Raw genomic sequence first — 14876 nt, 5'->3', positions numbered from 1 at the left:
GCTCGCGAGGTGAGAGTGGGGGGGATAGAGGAGGGGTCTCGTGAGGTTTCGAGAGGGGGGGCCCGGGCGAAACTCCAGTTCTGGGCCCCAGGAAATCTGTCTGCAGCCATGGCGACCGGCACCCCCTACAGAGGTCTGTATCCCGGGATGCAGGGGATCCGTAGAGCTGAAATTAATGGGGTTCAGCTCTGGAGACCCCCTGCTTCAAATCTATTAAAAAAAATAAATAAATATATAAAACATGTTCTGATGCTTTAAAATTCCCCACAAACATTACTATAAATGAGTTATCAACACTGACCCCTTGTGTCACATACTGGTACTGTCAGCGGACATACACGAAGGATTGGGACTTCAGTGGTAAACCATCTAGGCTCAGATACACCGCGGTGCATTAATTCAGTGCTAAAAACGGGCCGCTTCAAAATCATTACCAGACGTTATTTTTCCTGAGGCTAACGAATATCCCCAAAGCTAATTATGTGCAAAAACAACGGCTGTTGTATATCATTAGCATCGGCGTAACACCATGTGAAGTTAGCACTGCCTGGCGTTGGCTTCGGATAACAGGCCGTTAAACAGGTCTTACCAACAGGTGACGTTACTCCCACCCAGACCCTGATTAGGGGTGTAACTCGTAGAAACAGAGAGGAAAGGAGAAGGAAATAATGCTGTAAGTTACGCTAGGTTAGTTAAATTAAACCTAACACCCCCCAACATCCACACCTTCAAACCTCAATGAGATCAGCTGTGCGGCTGCACCCTACCCCACCCTGAGGCATACTCCGTCCCACAAAAAGCAGCCCCTTTACCTTTTGTTCCAACACTGCCCCTTATTCCTTCTACATTGTAATCTCTCAGCAGCAGGAACCTCTTTGTATCTGGACCAGGAACTGTTATTTGCCTCATGTTATTTAGAGTATGAAAATCCGTGTTACCGCATCAGTCATTGGGCCATCAGTCATTGGGGGATCCCATTTGCAATGTCTTTTAGCATGGTTATTGGTTTTAACAGATAGACGCCTCATCAATACAACAGAGCACAGACAGGTCTTAAATAATTCAAGTGAATTTACTGATGTGCAACACAATAAAAAAAAATGTGCTCCAATAAAAAAAAAAAGAGGACACACTCAAAGTGGGTTAAATGCAAAAAAATGTGTGACTCCCAAAAGCTTGAATGTCAGGATAACGGCTACAGATGCTTGTTCATGGTGTGGTCATCTAATGTCACAATACAAGAGACAAGTGTGATATTTTATCCTGACATGTAGGTATGATGCTCCTGTATTGGATCAGTATTTTCCTTGTATGGTATACTGCTTGTATATTATCTTGGGAAGCGCTGTGTACAGGATTGGTGCATTATTATAATAAGCTAATAAAATCCAATTGGAGTCAGATATCCCTAACTGATCATTTTCTGTGATTTCAAACCACGCAGGTAATGATGTTTATAATTACTTACAAGTAAGTGTATTAACTGCATTACCCTCAACATATTTAATGTGTAGCAAATACGAATAAATATTCCTGGGAAATTGATCAATTACATAAACAAGTAGTGTTTACTCCCCAAGAGCTGCTCCCCTCTGCACAGGACCAAGGGTTAACATTTGCTTGTACTTTGTGGAACGTCAACCCCACCCAGAGGAATGTTAATGAGCCAAGATGACAAAGAACTTTTGTATTTGTAGCTGCATTCAATCTGAACCCCAAAGGCGGACAGTCGAAGGGCAGCCAAAGGTTGTGAGCCGTTTGCTGATGTTAAAGCTTCTCTGAAACTCACCAGCCCCTTTATCCAATTTTCCAACTCTTACCTGTCCATGAAATGTCTGTGAATTGACCGTATAACCCTGTTCTTTTAATGTAACCGTGTATTGTTATAACTCTGTGCCCAGGACATACTTCAAAACGAGAGGTATCTCTCAATGTATTACTTCCTGGTAAAACATTTTTAGAAATAAGTAAATCTGTTTGCCCTTATTTGTAAGTCATTCTATTTATGTAATGATCACATCGCTGTACCCTCATTGTACCGCTCTGCGGAATATGTGGGTGCTTTACAAAGAAACGATAATAATAATAGTAACAACAACGGTGGTGTTACACCCTTCCTGACCCTGTAAAAGCCCAGGATGTGCGCAACGCCAAGTTAAATCCCTGCGCTACTTATAACGGACTGCTGTGGATATGCGTTGTTAGGGCGAATGCCTCTTTTGCACAATATTAGCTACTGTCATGCCATCTCTGGCCAAAAACAGCACTTAAACGCTGCATTATTACGCTCTGAAGATTCCCGATGCCACTTAACCATGCTTTCACTTAAGTAAATCTCTGTGTATCTGGGCCCAAAATTCAATGCGTTGACTTAACCCCTAATGCTACGACAGTGTATGGGGACAAATCGGTTCTTGTAGAGGGGGATCCCACATACTTTGATAATACAGCTCAACCCCGTTATAACGCGATCCGTTACAACACGAATCCGCTTATAACGCGATGTAAGCGTGACTCCCAATTTTTCGTATTTACGAATACTTTACAACACGATTATTGGCGTCTTAAATACTTTATTGTACAATGCATACAATTGTACATAATTTCTAACGCGATCCGCTTATAGCACGATGTGATTCTTTGGACCCCAAGCACAGCGTTGTAAGGGGGTTGAGCTGTATGTATATGTTTTATTCATATATACATGTTTTATTCATATATACAGAGACATTAACACAATCATTGCATAAATATAATTTATATCCCAATTTAAAAAATAAAAAATGTCACATCCAGTTGGAAAAATATAAAATATTTGCAAACAGACGACCAGCATCAGATTGGCCACGCTTAATCAGACCTTCCGCAAAGGAGAGGGGAAACGCTGACATTTTCTATAACAATTGGTCAATTTGTTTGGTATATTATTTCATATATCGTCAAAATTGCCGGTGCAGTTTTGTTTAACCCTTCCAATGCTGAAAGAGTCCAGCACCGCACCTCAGTACGGTGAGGGATCGTGATTTTGATCATAAGCTGTGGTTTGGGCCTTTCCTCATACCAATGTTTGATGTCATTGATGTGAGTAGGAAACAGCCTTTAATAAACATAGGGGGCTGTTTAACACACTCCTTAAAGCTGCCCCGTATACACATCACACGCGCACATATGTTATGGCGAGTCAGGAAGTTACATAAACCCTTCAACAGTACATAATATAGCAAAGAAAGGAAACCCATGGGTGTATCTCAGGTCCCCAAATCTGACTCATTCACCCCATTGGCATGTCATACACTGGTTAAGCTGCAGACAAGGATTATGGGTAATCACATGTGAATGAGCACACTGAGTGTGTCACTTTAGCGATTACATGGATTCCCCACAGCTTTCCCCTGCAGCATTATACAGGTTGGACAGCTCAGCCTGGGACAGGGAAGTGCAGTCAGTGGACCTGCTCACAGACAGCGTTACTTCCTTGTGAGCTTGGTCACTGATTCTGCATTGTGAAGCTGGTAGTGGTTGAGACCCAGACACAGTCAGGTTATGATGGATAAGTAAGCGACATAAACCCCCCCCTTAGTGGAATATATGATTTGCAACTACTATCAGCTTCACTACCACTCCCCTAAGTAACTCTTCCCTAAGGCCGCGCTTATAGTGCCGGCGACGTCGCCCGAAAACAAATGCATATGTTGCTCCATATAACATCTCCCTATAACTCCTCCTATTGCCTCCATATAACCTCTCCCTATAACTCCTCCTATTGCACCATATAACCGCTCCCTATAACTCCTGCTATTGCTCCATATAACCTCTCCCTATAACTCCTCCTATTACCCCATATAACCGCTCCCTATAACTCCTGCTATTGCTCCATATAACCGCTCCCTATAACTCCTCCTATTGCTCCATATAACCGCTCCCTATAACTCCTCCTATTGCTCCATATAACCTCTCCCTATAACTCCTCCTATTGCCCCATATAACCGCTTCCTAGAACTCCTATTGCTCCATATAACCCCTCCCTATAACTCCTCCTATTGCTCCATATAACCGCTTCCTATAACTCCTCCTATTACTCCATATAACCGCTCTCCCTATAACGCCTCCTATTACTTCATATAGCTGCTCCCTTTTACTCTATATATTCTCTACCTGTAATTCCAATTGCGCCATATAACCGCTGCTGAGTTAGGAGAATAGTTTTATGGAGGAATAAGCGGAGTTATAGGGAGCGGTTATATGAAGCAATGGGAGGAGTTAAAGGGAGAGGTTATATGAAGCAATGGGAGTTATAAAGAGTGGTTATATGGAGCAATAGGAGGAGTTCTATGGAAGAAACACTGTTTTGTATTCATTAATATCCTTCAGTGAAAGAATTTTTTTTTACATTTCCCTTGCATTTCCATAAAAAAATTTGAAGTAACATATAAAAAATGTTTAAATCCATTCCTCCATCAAAGGGGTTTTCCGTGACGTGGTTACCAGATCGACAGAAAGGTCCCCCATATTCAATTAACGGAAGAACGAAGCGATAGTGAAAACTTCTAGGACCACTTCCAGACAGTACAGGACTAGTAGGATGATGTTGATGATGAGGTCCGCTCTGAGGATATACGTCTCCCATACTAAGAAGTATACGGATAGGATGACATTCCCTGCGGTGATGATCAGGCTTAACCCCAAAGGGATCTCTTCTTCCGTCAGATTCCCTTTAGTTCCTGTAAGAGGCAGATGTGATATAACCTATTTGCTGCCAGAGGGCTACAATGCATTTGTTCTTTCTTATTTCTCTCGTTCTCCCTTCTTCTATTCAAGTACTTCCTATTCCCCGCCCCCCCCCCCCCCCCCCTCCCCGTGCTTGTAAACACAGAGGGATTATACAAACCTCTGGAGTTTGGTTGATTTTAAAATCCTGAACTTGACCATCTTTACAACTTCATACAGTTTTCCCAAACTGGCCACCCCATGAATATTATGTGATTCATGATTGCTATGTCATTCTGGTGATCCAAATAAATAAATTAATATTTTGGTTGCCTGTGCAAACTCTTGCCGAACACGCAACCGGATCATAACCCACGAGCTCTGCTATTCTGTGCAGCAGCTCTAGCAGTGTGAGCTAAACCAGCTGACGGGTAGCACCACTGGCAGAACATCATTTTGAGCGCCACTGCTCACACCTGTAGCTCTTAACATATCTCACGGGTATCTCAGACGTGCTCCCTTTTGTGCACAAAGAACATTAAACAGGCAATCAGGAAGTGGCCTGCTTTTAAAGGAAGCCAGGGGGAGGGGCTTCATGTGTGAGCAGTTGAAAAGTATGCTGTGACAGTGATGTGACACGTTTGCTCACCCTGCTAGAGCTGCTGCCCAGAATAGCAGAGGTTGAGGGTTCTGATCCTGTTGGGTCTGGCAACTTGTCAATATACGTCTTCTAGAAATCTTTTAAGGAAGTGTGGGATGTGAGTCCTTTAAATAAACCTTGCATATTTACACCCCATTAAAACTGAGTATAAATATACTATAAATATACTTTGCACATCTCCCAGGTATCTAAGATGTGTTCCCTTTTTGAGCCCGGTGTCTCTCCATATGTTATCTGGGGGGAATTTTATTAGGGTATAGACTCTACTAAAATAGATAGGTCTCAAAAAAAAAAATCTCAAATCTTTCTTTTTGAGATTCAAATTGGTGGCAGATTTGAATTTCTGCGAAAATGATGTCCAGCTCTACCCAGCACTACCCATCTCTACCCAGCACTACCCATCACTACCCATCTCTACCCAGCACTACCCATCTCTACCCATCTCTACCCAGCACTACCCATCTCTACCCATCTCTACCCAGCACTACCCATCTCTACCCAGCACTACCCATCTCTACCCATCTCTACCCATCTCTACCCAGCACTACCCATCTCTACCCATCTCTACCCATCTCTACCCATCTCTACCCATCAGTACCCATCTCTACCCAGCACTACCCATCTCTACCCAGCACTACCCATCTCTACCTAGCACTACCCATCTCTACCCATCTATACCCAGCACTACCCAGCACTACCCATCTCTACCCATCTCTACCCAGCACTACCCATCTCTACCCAGCACTACCCATCTCTACCCAGCACTACCCATCTCTACCCAGCACTACCAAGCACTACCCATCTCTACCCAGCACTACCCAGCACTACCCATCTCTACCCAGCACTACCCATCTCTATCCAGCACTACCCATCTCTACCCAGCACTACCCATCTCTATCCAGCACTACCCATCTCTACCCAGCACTACCCATCTCTATCCAGCACTACCCATCTCTACCCATCTCTATCCAGCACTACCCATCTCTACCCAGCACTACCCATCTCTACCCAGCACTACCCATCTCTACCCAGCACTACCCATCTCTACCCAGCACTACCCATCTCTACCCAGCACTACCCATCTCTACCCAGCACTACCCATCTCTACCCAGCACTACCCAGCACTACCCATCTCTACCCAGCACTACCCATCTCTACCCAGCACTACCCATCTCTACCCAGCACTACCCATCTCTACCCAGCCCTACCCATCTCTACCCAGCACTACCCATCTCTACCCAGCACTACCCATCTCTACCCAGCACTACCCAGCACTACCCATCTCTACCCAGCACTACCCAGCACTACCCATCTCTACCCAGCCCTACCCATCTCTACCCAGCACTACCCATCTCTACCCAGCACTACCCATCTCTACCCAGCACTACCCATCTCTACCCAGCACTACCCATCTCTACCCAGCACTACCCATCTCTACCCAGCACTACCCATCTCTATCCAGCACTACCCATCTCTACCCAGCACTACCCATCTCTACCCAGCACTACCCATCTCTACCCAGCACTACCCAGCACTACCCATCTCTATCCAGCCCTACCCAGCCCTACCCATCTCTACCCAGCACTACCCAGCACTACCCATCACTACCCATCTCTACCCATCTCTACCCATCTCTACCTAGCACTACCCATCTCTACCCATCTCTACCCAGCCCTACCCATCTCTACCCAGCACTACCCATCTCTACCCAGCACTACCCATCTCTACCCATCTCTACCCAGCACTACCCATCTCTACCCAGCACTACCCATCTCTACCCAGCACTACCCATCTCTACCCAGCACTACCCATCTCTACACAGCACTACCCATCTCTACCCAGCACTACCCATCACTACCCATCTCTAACCATCTCTACCCAGCACTACCCATCTCTAACCATCTCTAACCATCTCTACCCAGCACTACCCAGCACTACCCATCTCTACCCAGCACTACCCATCTCTACCCAGCACTACCCATCTCTACCCAGCACTACCCAGCACGCAGTTCATCGTGTTTACACAGTAACATTAACACATTATTTAAACATACTTAAAGATAGTTACATAGTAGAAGAGGTTGGAAAATAGACATACGTGCATCAAGTTCATAGTTACATAGTAGTTGACAAAAAACATATGTCTATCAAGTTCAACCTACTGTGTGCTAAATTTAGATGACAGATACTTTATCCTATATTTGTATTTCCAGTATATTGATGCAGAGGAAGGCAAACAAAAACCTCCAGTGACATATCATCTAATGCTATCTCATAATGGGGGAAAAATACTTCCTTTCTGACTCCAAAAGTTGGCAATCAGATTACTCCCTGGATCAACATCCTTCCCATGTTTACTTATTTGGTATATTCCTGTATACTTTTCCTTTCTAAATAGATGTCCAACACTTTTTTTTTTGAAGATATCTATTGTATCTGCCATCACAGTCTCCATGGGTAATGAATTCCACATTTTAACTGCCCTTACTGTCAAGACCTTAAGGCAGCGGTGCGCAAACTGTGGGGCGCGACCCCCAGGGGGGGCGCGACACTGCCGACGGGGGGCGCGGGGTTTACAGAGGCCCCGCGCGCTTCCCGAAGGCACTTAAATTAAGTGCCGGGGGAGCTGCAGGGCCTCTGTAAACCTAACTTACCGTGGCTCCGGCGGCTTCCTCCCTGCGGCGCCATGGCAACGCGGCAGCAAAATGACGCTGCGAGGTCATGTGACGTCACGTTGCTATGGCAACGTGACGTCATTACGCCGGAGCGCGGGTAAGTTGGGGTTGGGGGGGGCGCGGGAGTGAGGGGACAGCCGTCAGGGGGGCGCAGGGAAAAAAGTTTGCGCCCCCCTGCCTTAAGGGATGACCCTGTGTCGTAATGCTTTGTAAAGGGGCATAATTATGTTTACTTTCCTCCATCCATTGCTTCCCACGGAGGGAGACATTCTCTGCTAGGCAGTATCCAAATATTAATTGGACACTGCACATCTGCCGTTTTTGTATCTTCATACACTCTGAGGTGTATCTGCATTTACCATTATTTGTAGCAGTTTCACCTTCTCTTTGTAGCTCAGAGTTATTTAGCTACATATATATTACATCATTGATACTACTGGCTTTTGAGGCAGTTAACATACAGCAGTTTCAATTATTGGTCCCTTATACTCTGATTCATAATAGGCTGTTAATTAAGTAATAATCCAAGAAGAACAGGGCATTACTGGCCAATAATGCCCCGGCTGGCAGAGTTGAAGGCCCGAGGCAAAGCCGAGGGACTTTAACCCAGCCTGGGCATTATTGGACAGTAATGCCCTGTTCTGAGGGGATTATTACTATTATAGGCTAAATGTAGACTTTTTTCATAAATAATAGACACTTTTGTATAGTTATATAGATTTTTTTATTAAAATAAAATGTTAAATACATGAAACCATCTCTATATACGCTTACACTGCATCTATCTATATCCACACACTGCCGCCCCCTCTGTGTGTGTGTACACACACACACACACACACACACACACGAGCTCTAGACACACAACACAGCACCTCCTCTACACTCACAACACAGCACCTCCTCTACACAAACAACAAAGCACCTCCTCTACACACACAACAAAGCACCTCCTCTACACACACAACACAGCAGCTCTACACACACACAACACAGCAGCTCTACACACACATGCTACACCCATAAACACTGCTGCTGACACACACACACACACACACTGGAGCTCTATACACACACAAACTGCTGCTGCACACACACACACACAGACACACACACACACACACACAATAAAAAATGCAGCCACTTACTAAACTTTGCACTCTCCCCCACAGCTCTACACACAACACAGAACTGCACAGCACCTCTACGCACAACACAGCACCTCTACACACCCCACTACATCTCTATACATAACACAGAACCTCTACACACACACACCCCACACACAACACTGCACCTCTACACACCCCACTATACCTCTATACATAACACAGAACCTCTACACACACACCCCACACACAACACTGCACCTCTACACACAACACAACACCTCTACAGACACAACACACACACACAAACACTGCACCGTTAGTCCGTTACTAAATTGATTGGATTATAATGATGCAACTCACCCAGGTACAGCCTGATGGACTCAAGAATCGCCATGATGAAGAGTAGAGCAAGATCCAGAGCTAGGTTGCTGTCAGGATAACTGAAGACCTGGCCTGAAATCAGGATACATACAGACACATTAATAGGGAAAACCTATTGATCACAGAAATAATTATAAAAGCAACATAATGGGACAGTCCTTCTGAGGAGCAAAGTGTACTAACGGCAGTGACATGGTTAAGGGGTCAATACCTCCTAGGAGCAAAGTGTACTAATGGCAGTGACATGTTTAAGGGGTCAGTCTCTCCTGGGAGCAAGGTGTACTAATGGCAGTGACATGTTTAAGGGGTCAGTCTCTCCTAGGAGCAAAGTGTACTAATGGCAGTGACATGTTTAAGGGGTCAGTCCCTCCTAGGGGCACAGTGTACTAATGGCAGTGACATGTTTAAGGGGTTAGTCCCTCCTAGGAGCAGAGTGTACTAATGGCAGTGACATGTTTAATCACATCTGGGTGATTGATGCATTAGAAAAAGAGGAAGAGCCAGAGGAAATCAAACCCTTACCAAAACTCATCATCAGCGGTTTCCATTTGTGTAAAGCACTTAAGTCCTACATGTGTACTTACTTTTATAAATGATCATGAGTAGTGTAGCTAAGAAATAAAAGATATAATACACAGCATTTAGGTAGATCAGGATCTGGAGGGGGACGGATGACAGCTGATTAAGAAGTGTCAAGGAAGTTCTTAAACTAGATATATATTATTCACACACACACACACACACACACACACCATCAAGGCTATATATCTATATCTGTAGGCAGGTAGAGAAATTGAAACACACACGCTTAAAGCTGAAGACCAAGCAATATCCTACATGTGTATTTTTTATAAATCAGTTCTGTACAATGAGAAAATACTTGTAGCATTTTTTTTAAACTCTGAAATGATATGTTTAATGTATTATAATGTAACAAGCATTTTTTTTGTTTCTATAGCAACCATTTACAAAGTCACATCCCCTTCCTCTTCTGAAACAGGCTCTGGCACACCCCTTTTTGAGCCCTGCCCTCTCTCTAGCAGTGCATCAATTGTATCTAGTGACTGCCTGGTCACATGATCTTCCCCACAGAACTTTGCATTTTTGGTCCTCTTCTGCTGCACTGACAGCCATTTAGTGAACCCGCGGGACGAATCTTCACTGATCGATCACACGAGAACGGCTCGATCGGCAACTTAGCTAATTACTTATCATTGCATGGATTGTATTGATGCACATATTAAAAGGGGAAAAAAATAAAATGTAAAAATAAAATAAAAACCACTGCTTGAACTGCTGCATTAATAGTAAATTAACAATTATCATGATCCTTTTCATTCTTTGTGAAGAGGTCCAGATAGGTAGGTAGATAACATATTTCACCAATCATGATGATTTTGAGAATATATATATATATATATATATATATATATATATATATATATATATATATACATACACACATATACACACACCACAGTAAAAGAAGGGTGCTCTGGGCTAAAGTCAATGTAGGATCGATGCACTCACAGGCCTTCCTTAAACAATCAGTTGTGCTTATTGAAAATACAGGATGAACGTGTCGTTCCGTTATCTCGATCCTGGATTTTGAATAAACACAACTGACTGTTTAAGGAAGAGCTGTGAGCACATCACTTCTGTATTGCACACACACACGTACACACACACCAAAGATCCCTGGTAGTACCCATATGCAATCTTTGCTGCTATATTATTCATCTCATTCCTTTTATTTCATGAAAAAAGCTGGAAAAATGGAGTATAATTTGCAGTCCCTAATATCGGCCATATATTAAAGCAGCATTGCACTCTGCTTGTTTTTTACATTTATTTATCTGAACCGGGAGTCCTTTGGAGCTGCTCTGTGGTTCCCCGATGTCCGGGGATCCCCCGGCTCCAGCGATACCGGTCCCGGAGAGATGAGATATTCTGACATGCTTGTTGTTTTTTCTATCTCTCACCGACATAAAAAAAAAAAAAACAAACATCTCGAGAATTGGTTCGTCCTGAGATATTGGGGGAGCACAGAGACGCCCCCCTCCCCCCCAAGTTCTAGTTAGATTTTGTTTAAAAAAATAAATAAATCAATATCGGGCAAGATTGCTGCTTTATGTGAATAAATACATAAGAGTGGAGGGAACTGCAGTGGTTGCAGTCGCTGAACTCATTCTGCTTCAGGAGAGGACTACGGCCCTTATTCTGTAAGGTGTGATAGCGCAGGTGATGTGCTATCACATGAGAAGTCCCATTGAATGCGATGGCACGTCGCCTGCGCTTATCACACCTTACAGACAGGGTTGCCACCTTTTACTGAAGACCAACCCAGAGGAAATGTAAAAAAACATTCTCTCTCACCTGCTGCGGCGTGGTGCGACCCTCCTGCATCTCCCCCTACAACTCCTATGAACATGGCTGTGCGGCGTCAAATGACGCAGCGTTGCCATGATAACGGGACGCTACGCGACGTCATGACGTTATGCTGCGTTAAGTTGTCGTGGCAACGGGACGGCGCGTGACATCCCGTTGTCATGGCAACGCGGCATTGTTTGCCGCCGCGCAGCCATGCTCACTGGAGTTGCAGGGGGGGATGCAGGAGAATGCCAGGAGATGCCGCCGCACAACGGCGCCACCCGGAGATTAAGAAGCTGAACCAGTAGCCCGGAGGTAAGTGCCCAAAACCCATAGTCTCTGGGTCAAACCCGGAGTGGTGGCAACCCTGCTTACAGAAGAAGAGCCTATACCCGCATCACACAGAAGTGCAGGTCACATCCTGTTGGTGTAAAGAAAGGGAGATGAATATCCGAAGGAAGGCGTGAAAAGGATACAACCAATGAACGGTTTCCTGCAAGTCAAAAACAGACAATGTTTAGAGTAAATACTTGGAAAGTAACCCTTTAAAACCAGCTGCCCCTTTAGTATCTATTGCTGCCTGTGTGCGAGAGCAGAAGAGTACCCCACCGCCTGTCTCCCATTGGTGGACGCTGGGAACCTTCAGCTTATTACAGCAACTTGAAGATCATTGACTGATCTGATAAATGATAAGCGGGTTTTAGGAATTGATACCTACTCCTATGTCAGGTATATATTAGGGCAGGGGTGGCCAACTCTAGTCCTCAAGGGCCACCAACAGGCCAGGTATTAGCTTGAGCACAATGGTGGCTTAATCGGTGGCTCAGTCAGAATAACAGCCACCTGAAGCAGGGATATCTTTAAAACCTGGCCTGTTGATAGCCCGAGGATTGGAGTTGGCCACCCCTGTATTAGTGCATACAAATAAACACACGTCGTTATTGCTACGCTCTTTACATATACATAGCATATACATATCCTGTATCACCCTGACAAAGGAACTACAGCGCTCCTACTTTCGCGTCCCCCATTTTATTATTATGTTTTATTTGTATGGCGCTGACATATTCTGCGGCGCAGTACTTTATTGGAGGGAGGACAACAACATTGTATGACAAGAGCGCAGTCATAGATGTGAAGTCAAACAGTATGAACACAACATTAGATTCAGCTATCTTTATTACTTTTTTTTAAATCTTATATATAGTTTTTAGTGCTGGTTTAGGCATTCATCTTGCCGAGAGACACCTAATTTAACGAAAAAGGCGATCTGCCGAACAGAAAAGCTCGGCTGCAGGTGTATGCCATGAGAAATATCATAGTTAATGCAATTTTTCCAGTCTATATGGGGTCCCGCGCCTTGTGGCAAAGGGGCTATTGTAGTAACCATGGCAACGCGTCGCCTGCTCACCTCTGGCCGCCGCCATCTTGTGCAAGCCGCTCGTCTGGAAGGTGGGGGGAGGGGGGAGTTCGGTTGCGCTCGGCTATTTCCGTCAGCGGCCCCGAAGCTGGAAGCCGCCGCGGTGAGCAGGCGCGTGACTGGAGGTGTCACGCCACCGGCGGCCATCATTGTTTTGGGCACCTTGCCCTCACAGCTTTCTGTTTGGGAGGTTACCAGCACAGGGATTTGCCGGAGACGTTCACACTTTAAAGTGAATTGTGTGTTTGGGTAGAAGCGTCTCTGATGGCATTCAACCTCTGCGGTATGACGATCTGTCCTATTTACTGAACAACAGTGACATTGACTGTTAATGAGTAATAAATCATATGATTGAATGAGACCCCATTGAAGTCATTGTAGAAACTGATGCTGTGAGTCAAGATTAATATTCTAATCTCTCGGCTATATATTATTTGATCTGTTAACCTGAATGATTAATTTGAAGGGATTAAAATTTAAGTGTGGTGTCTACCGATATTAAAGATGGCTGCCTCCCACCACGCTTTTGGCTTCTCTAATTTTGATCACCCTGCGGTGACACTGTAAAGAGGCGTGACCAAAAACAGCAAATCAACGTTTGGCAACCAATGCGCATGCGCAATGCGCGCTCGCTCGACTCGGTTGCCCATCTTCGGTGCGGTTCGGCTGCACTCGGAGCTCGAGCTCTCGGCGCCAAGGGTATCGCGGTGCGCTCGGGTGTTTCCGGACACCTTCGTGTATTTCCGGAACCCCGGATCGAGTTCGGCCGAACGGGGTGCTCGAGGGTTTCCGGTGGCAGGGTTCGGGTATTTCCGGAGGCGGGGTTCGGGTATTTCCGGAGGCGGGGTTCGGTTGTTTCCGGAGGCGGGGTTCGGGGATTTCCGGATCCCTTCGGTTATTTCCGGAGGCGGGTTCGGGTATTTCCAGAGGCGGGGTTCGGGGGTTTCCGGATCCCTTCGGGTGGGCTTCGGGTGTTCTCGGAGGCGGGCTTCGGGTGTTTTCGGAGGCGGGCATCGGGTGTTTTCGGAGGAGCGCTTCGGGTGTTTTCGGAGGCGGGCTTCGGGTGTTTTCGGAGGCGGGCTTCGGGTGTTTTCGGAGGCGGGCTTCGGGTGTTTTCGGAGGCGGGCTTCGGGTGTTTTCGGAGGCGGGCTTCGGGTGTTTCCGGAGGCGGGGTTCGGGTGTTTCCGGAGGCGGGTTCGGGTGTTTCCGGAGAGAGATGGAGGAAGCCCAAGCTGTCCAACTCGGGTTATCTGAGGCCGCGGCCGCTGTTGCCGCGGTGGCCGCGGCTGTCAGGGACACCTCGGTGACTGTAATGACGGGCTCTGAAACAAGAAGCTCCCCAGGAAACGGTTACACAGGTTAGGGTGTAATACAAATATATATCCACTAGATGGAGATATATACTTCTCTATACCAAGTAGATAGAGCTGTATACTGTCATATACTCACTAGGGGGAGCTGTAGACTGTCATATACCTCCTAGAAGGGGCAAATGGAAATATTACTGTATGTTCATTTGCATGTCTTAGACAGGTCTGCAACCCTGTCTT

General features: G+C 45.5%; 2 protein-coding genes across 4 annotated transcripts in view; one reads left to right on the top strand and one right to left on the bottom strand.

The window, feature by feature from the left end:
• Positions 1-2688: 2688 nt before the first annotated feature.
• Positions 2689-14661, bottom strand: TMEM80 (transmembrane protein 80). 2 transcript variants are annotated; one of them, XM_075566815.1, is made up of 5 exons: positions 14058-14661; positions 12383-12399; positions 10121-10214; positions 9516-9608; positions 2689-4721 (listed from the first exon to the last, which is right to left on the bottom strand). In XM_075566815.1, exons 1-5 carry the CDS (start codon positions 14338-14340, stop codon positions 4516-4518), a joined length of 693 nt encoding a protein of 230 aa, XP_075422930.1. In that variant the 5' UTR covers positions 14341-14661; the 3' UTR covers positions 2689-4515. The 2 variants fall into 2 exon arrangements, with proteins under 2 accessions (XP_075422930.1, XP_075422931.1); XM_075566816.1 differs by having other exon boundaries at positions 13318-14170.
• DEAF1 (DEAF1 transcription factor) overlaps positions 13942-14876 on the top strand; it is a 46647-nt gene continuing 45712 nt past the window's right edge. The window contains exon 1 of one of the 2 annotated variants that reach the window (XM_075566814.1): positions 13942-14684. In XM_075566814.1, the coding sequence (XP_075422929.1) occupies positions 14543-14684 (142 nt within the window). In that variant the 5' untranslated portion in view covers positions 13942-14542. The remainder of the gene's footprint in view (positions 14685-14876) is intronic. The other variant, XM_075566813.1, reaches the window with a different exon arrangement.

Source organism: Ascaphus truei, chromosome 12, assembly GCF_040206685.1.
Source record: "Ascaphus truei isolate aAscTru1 chromosome 12, aAscTru1.hap1, whole genome shotgun sequence".
Taxonomy (NCBI): Eukaryota; Metazoa; Chordata; class Amphibia; order Anura; family Ascaphidae; genus Ascaphus; species Ascaphus truei.
This window is presented reverse-complemented; position numbering and strand designations above follow the sequence as displayed.

Coding starts and splice junctions, on each gene's coding strand:
- TMEM80 (XM_075566815.1), bottom strand. CDS start 14,340: ATGCCCGCCTCCGAAAACACCCGAAGCCCGCCTCCGAGAACACCCGAA. Junction 9,609..10,120: donor ACTCATGATCATTTATAAAA/GTAAGTACACAT, acceptor TCCTGATTTCAG/GCCAGGTCTTCAGTTATCCT. Junction 4,722..9,515: donor GTCCATCAGGCTGTACCTGG/GTGAGTTGCATC, acceptor TGCCTCTTACAG/GAACTAAAGGGAATCTGACG.